The sequence below is a fragment of the Limanda limanda genome, chromosome 12 (assembly GCF_963576545.1).
Source record: "Limanda limanda chromosome 12, fLimLim1.1, whole genome shotgun sequence".
Classification (NCBI taxonomy): domain Eukaryota; kingdom Metazoa; phylum Chordata; class Actinopteri; order Pleuronectiformes; family Pleuronectidae; genus Limanda; species Limanda limanda.
This window is the reverse complement of record NC_083647.1, coordinates 25,859,270-25,865,668: the sequence shown is the minus strand read 5'-3', so window position 1 is coordinate 25,865,668 and position 6,399 is coordinate 25,859,270. Positions and strand designations below refer to the sequence as shown.

The 6,399-nt window shown below is 41.1% G+C and overlaps 1 protein-coding gene across 1 annotated transcript; it reads left to right on the top strand.

Moving 5' to 3' along the window:
* Positions 1 to 2,618: 2,618 nt before the first annotated feature.
* LOC133015664 (E3 ubiquitin-protein ligase TRIM39-like) lies at positions 2,619 to 4,001 on the top strand. Its single transcript, XM_061082916.1, has one exon. It carries the CDS (start codon positions 2,619 to 2,621, stop codon positions 3,999 to 4,001), a length of 1,383 nt encoding a protein of 460 aa, XP_060938899.1.
* The last annotated feature ends 2,398 nt before the right edge of the window (positions 4,002 to 6,399 follow it).

Below are 6,399 nucleotides of genomic sequence, written 5' to 3'. Positions count from 1 at the left end.
AAACTCGTTATTCTAAAGCTTTGTTTATTTCTCCTTTTACTTCTCACTCATTTTTATTTCTCCTGTCGACTTTTCCACGTGTGTAAAAAGATTTGATTTTTTTCTGATCTTTATCTTTGGTTTGTTTTTTACTTTCATGGAAAATGTTTTCTATCGTTTAAATTTTGTCGAGCAAATTGATGAAGATCCACATAAAAACACATTTATCAATAACAGCTGATCATTGTTCACATTCAACAAACTTTATTAAAACTCACACATGACACATGATTCATGTTTAATCACAAAGTCTGTTCACATATGAGATAATCCAACAAATATGAACATTTGTCTGTTTGATGTGATGAAGCCAAAATTATTCTGTCTATAAAAGTGTTTATTCAACAGCAGCCTAGTGATGTGATTTTAATATTTTGATCAAAATAATAAAAACTATGAAACAGAAACAGAGTTCTGACCTTTTTTAAGTTGAAATGTAAATATAACATTATCTGTCATTAAGTAGGATTTAACACTCAGATAGTTTCAGGTTTTAAATTGAGTTATATATAAACGTTTATTCATGAATTATTCGTTTTTTAAATGTTGGGAGCTTAAAGTTGTGAACAGTAGTTGGGCCGACATGTGAAGACAAAGCCTGAGACCACATGTCTTCTTTGTTCTGGAGACAAAGATGAGCTTCCAGAACTCAGTGTCCCAGGTTGCTTCAACTTCACACCTCGTTGTGAACCTGCCCCTGGAAACAACTTTCAACCCCTAGTGGTCACTGTGTGCCCCCCGTTATACCTGCTAGAACAAAACATAAAAACGGTATTCCAAATCAGCTGATTTGGCTCACAGATGATCAGTGATCAGCGGGGAAAAAACGCCGGTCAACCCTACTACAAACAATGAAATCCAAAACTTTCAGTAAAATAATCTGTTGTGCATTCTTTAGCCTACATAAATTTGCAAATTAACATGCATAGTGGATCACAATATACATCTTTTAAATTTATGAAATGAGCTCTTCTGTTTTAAGTGCTTTATAAACATTAATCTAAGCCATACTTTTGGTTTGCCAAGCGTTGAGAAGCCTCGACACTGGAGAGGTGTGATGAGGCAGGGTGATCCTCCTCTTTGATGAACTGCAGGTCAGATTTGGATTCCACTCCTTGTCCAGGAGGGACTGTAGCTTGTCCTCTGTTAGGCTGGGTAACTCCACCAACACAGCTTGTCTGATGTCCTCCCTAAGTACTGACATGTCAGTATATATCTGGGAGGGAGTGGTGAAATATAATCACTGATGTGCCATTCAGCTTGTACACCATTAATGGACAATAATAAAGGAGATCTTCGTGATTAACACAATTCACTTCAAGTCATTCATGTTGGTAAGTTGTCAGTTTAGTAACTGCAAACAATAGCTTTGGTTTAATTAAGACCTTTTTCAAACGGCCTCGTGCAACGCAATCGATATCAACAGTATTTAACTGTAACATGCACCATCTACAGTCAGAATACAACTTGCCTGTAATTTTACAATGTGTTATTGCGGGAAAATGCTGTCAGCTACTGTAATTATATTTGGCACATGAAGCATTGCAATACACAGATAAACGTCGTAAAACGACAGAACAAGAAGTTACTGTATAATTTTAATGTAGAAACTACAGCGATTTGTTACAGTGTACAAGCAGCCGAAAATGGTTTTCTCCATCTGGTGGCTAGACTCAGCTCGGGTGAGTGAGCTCGGAGTCGAGCTGCTGCTGCTTCTCGTGAAAAGAGAGAGAGGAGGTTCAGGCATTTTATCAGGAGGTCTCCTTGGTGCTTTATATGGGGTCAGCCCTATGTTCCCACAGCCCTACGTTCCCACAGCCCTATGTTCCCAGATTTATTTTGAAAAATTAGTCCCGATGTTCCCACATTTCCTGTTAAGCCCTAGCCGTTTTCGGGACAAAAACGCCTACAAATGCATGCCTAAAGTAAATGATCAATTCCTCCACAATTATACGGTCAATTTGCATGTAGGGTTAGGGTTAGGTTTAGGGTTAGGGTTACATATGGCCTAATTTTATAATGAATATTAGATATGTGGGAACACAGAGCTGTGGGAACATAAGACCTAATTTTGAAAAAGCTCTTAGAAATGTGGGAACATAGGGCTGTGGGAATATAGGGCTGTGGGAACATAGGACTGTGGGAACATAAGGCTGTGGGAACATAGGACTGTGGGAACATAGGACTGTGGGAACATAGGGCTGTGGGAACATAGAGCTGTGGGAACATAGGCACGCCCCCCTTTATATCCCATTTGGCTGAGGAATGGCTCAGGATGGAAAAGGAGCTGGAAAGTGACACACCAGAGAAATCAGGAAGCATCTGTTCCTCCCTGAAGAGACACAGGCTGAAAACCAGACGATCACATTCACCTTCCAAACCAAACTAAACCAAACCAGACCAAACGTCCTGAGTGAGTCCAGCTACAGGAGAGAAGAGTCAAACTACAACCTGCCGACGCTCCACACACTGACCGTGAGTATAACAAACACCTCGACTCAGAGAGGAAGTGAACCTCAGTAAAGTTCATGGAGCTGTGACTGACTGACTGTCTGTTTTCAGCTTCACCTGGAGACTCAATGGCTTCCAGATCAGAAGAAGATCTCTGCTGTTCCGTCTGCCAAGAATTCTTCAGAGATTCTGTCATTCTGTCATGTAGCCACAGCTTCTTTAAAGACTGTGTGAAGAGGTGGTGGAAAGACAAAGAAGTAAAAGAGTGTCCACTTTGTAAGAGAAGATCTTCAAAGTCAGTACCACCTTGTAACCTGGTGTTAAAGAACCTGTGTGAGGCCTTCTTACAGGAGAGAGATCAGAGCTCTTCACCTGCTCTCTGCAGTCTGCACTCAGAGAAACTCAGACTCTTCTGTCTGGACCATCAGCAGCCAGTGTGTCTCGTCTGCAGAGATTCAGAAAAACACACCGGCCACAGATTCAGACCCATCGATGAAGCTGCACAACAACACAAGAAGCAGCTTCAGGAAACTCTGGAGCCCTTGAAGAAGAAGTTACAGAGTTTAGAACGTGTTAAAGTAGAGTTTGAACAAACAGCAGAACACATTAAGGTCCAGGCCGGATTCACAGGGACGCAGATCAAGGAGCAGCTTAAAAAGCTTCATCGGTTTCTGGAGGAGGAAGAGGAGGCCAGGATGGCTGCACTGAGGGAGGAAGAGGAGCAGAATAGTCGGATGATGAAGGAGAAGATTGAGTCTCTGAGCAGAGACATAACGGCTCTTTCAGACACAATCAGAACCACAGAGGACGAGCTGAGAGCTGAAGACGTCTCGTTCCTGCTCAACTACAAGGCTGCAGTGGAACGAGTCCAGCAGCGCCCCCTGCTGGATGATCCACAGCTGGCCTCAGGAGCTCTGATAGACAAGGCCAAACATCTGGGCAACCTGAGCTTCAACATCTGGAACAAGATGAAGGACTTGGTCTCCTACAGTCCTGTGGTTCTGGACCCAAACTCTGCTTATCCAGAACTCGTCCTGTCTGAAGATCTGACCAGTTTGAGACGAGGAGAGAAACAGAAGCTTCCTTACAATCCAGAGAGGTTTGATCGATACGCCTCAGTCCTGGGATCTGAGGGTTTTAACTCAGGGACTCACAGCTGGGACGTCCTGGTTGGAGACAGTACTGACTGGGCACTGGGTGTGTCAGCAGAGTCTGTCCAGAGGAAGGGAAACAAACTGTCTGGAACATGGAGAATAATGTTCTATGAAGGTAAATACTATGCATGGTCACCATCAGGATCATCTGATCTCTCTGTGCAGAAGATCCAGAGGATCAGAGTGAAACTGGACTGGAACAGAGGAGAACTGTCGTTTTCTGATCTTGATACTAACAAACACATTCACACTTTAACACACACTTTCACTCAGAAGATGTTTCCATACTTTAACACTTTAGATCACTTCAAGCTGTTACCTGTGAAAGTCTCTGTGACGCTGGATCAGAGCCGTTAGAGATAAAGATTTTATTCATCATGTTTATTTCTTCAAGAGAAATCTGCTGAATTTAAATGTTAAACTCGTTATTCTAAAGCTTTGTTTATTTCTCCTTTTACTTCTCATTCATTTTTCTTGCTCCTGTCGACTTTTCCACGTGTTTAAAAATATTTCATTATTTTCTGATCTTTATCTCTGGTTTGTTTTTACTTTCATGGAAAATGTTTTCTATCATATAGATTTTGTGTGGATCCATGAAGTCGAGCAAACTGATGAAGATCCACATAAAAACACATTTATCAATAACAGCTGATCATTGTTCACATTCAACAAACTTTATTAAAACTCACACATGAGACATGATTCATGTTCAATCACATAAAGTCTGTTCACATATGAAATAATCCAACATATGACATTTGTCTAATTGATGTGATGAAGCCAAAATAATTCTGTCTGTAAAAGTGTTCATTCAACAGCAGCCGAGTGATGTGATTTTAATATTGTGATCAAAATAATAAAAACTGTGAAACAGAAACAGAATTCTGACCTTTTTAAAGTTGAGATGTAAATATTGGTTCAAGTGAGCTGTCAATCTAAACTTGACCCAATAGGAGCTGGCGTGGACTGTCCACAGCCTACAATAGCCAACGAGGCACCTTGTTGCTGGATAGAGCTTCCCCCTCTTCTGACGTGTAAAGGCTGAGCCAATCGCAACCGATTGTTCTGATGACTAGCGTATCGTTTAGCCAATGAAATTTCCAACATGCAGATGTGCTAGTCCATGAAAAAAAAAGGCCCCAAAATACGAAGGCCCCATGAAAATCACTGCGCAACAGTGTCCAGCTGGTCCCAGAGCATCGTGCGTCAGTGTTTCGTCCCCGTCGTGACTGCTACATGTTGCTAAAATATATGAAAGATGTTTATTTGTATACATTTTAAACCATATCACCGGTTTTGTCTCCTTTATAAAGAAGTATGATTTTGAGTGTAAAATTTGCCTTTTTAGCCTGGTTGGTTACCATGGTTACAAAGGGTCCTTGGGAGTCTCCAAATGGCCTTTGTGGAAAACATTGTGTAAAATATTCATTTTCTGTGGTATTGTTATCAAATTTGAACTTAGGCTAGTCAAGGCTTCATGCTAGGGTCCCATTGTGTTTTCCAGCTCGTAAGTCCCAGCTAGAGTCATCTGCAGGCCTCTGTTTACCAAAAATATTCAGGCGAAAATAAAAACCTTCTACTTCACTGTGTGCCAACTGCTATTACTCAACGTCAGTAGCATTTAGAGTGATTCTGACTGTTGGGGGGGAAAGTTCAGAATGTTCCCTTTCAAAAGAGACCATGCATGTACTCCAAATAGTTCAAGAACAGCTTTCAATTTAATTTGAGTGTCCTCAAAACGAATTTCACGGGCCTCTTAAGAGGAAATTTAGTGTTAAATGTTTTACATATTGTGGCAGAACAGCAAATTAACATTCTATTATAATGAGAGTATTCATAATGCTAGAGGTGATGCTGATACAGATTTGTGTGAAATGAACGAGTCTGGATGTTGAAACTATCACTTCAGATCCTGGACGAGAAGGTCTGACCTGCAGTCTGACTTATGAATGTAAGGAAACTAATGTAAACAATGTAAAGACAGTAAAGATATGTGCAGTGTGAGAATTTGTACAGTGAATGTATTGCACATGAACCGTTGATGCTGCACAGGCAGATGAATCAGGCTGTTAAGAGTTAAAGTGTTAGAGTTCAGTCCATAAGGGAGGTGCAGAGTTTTTACTGGCAGCAGGTTTTACAGGTTTTATCATCCAGCATCTCAAGCTCCTCCCTCTCCTGACACACCTGAGAAACCAGGAAGCATCTGTTCCTCCCTGAAGAGACACAGGCTGAAAACCAGACGATCACATTCACCTTCCAAACCAAACTCAACCAAACCAGACCAAACGTCCTGAGTGAGTCCAGCTACAGGAGAGAAGAGTCAAACTACAACCTGCCGACGCTCCACACACTGACCGTGAGTTTAACAAACACCTCGACTCAGAGAGGAAGTGAACCTCAGTGAAGGTGTGAGGGTGTGAACAGATGAATCAAATTTTTTAGTTAAATTTTTATCCATTTTTCAAATGTGTCTCAATCACAAAAAATTCTGAATCACACAAGTCTAGTTATTGGGCAGATGGATGTGTGTGTGTGTGTGTGTGTGTGTGTGTGTGTGTGTGTGTGTGTGTGTGTGTGTGTGTGTGTGTGTGTGTGTGTGTGTGTGTAAAATCCTGTCAAATTACAACAAAGATAAAAGAGAAGTTCACGTCATTAAAAAGAAGCGAAACAACTAGGAGACGCAAAATGAACACAAAGAAAAACTGAACACAAAAACCCAAAGTGAGGAGCCGCAAAAACAACTTCAAAGATGCAA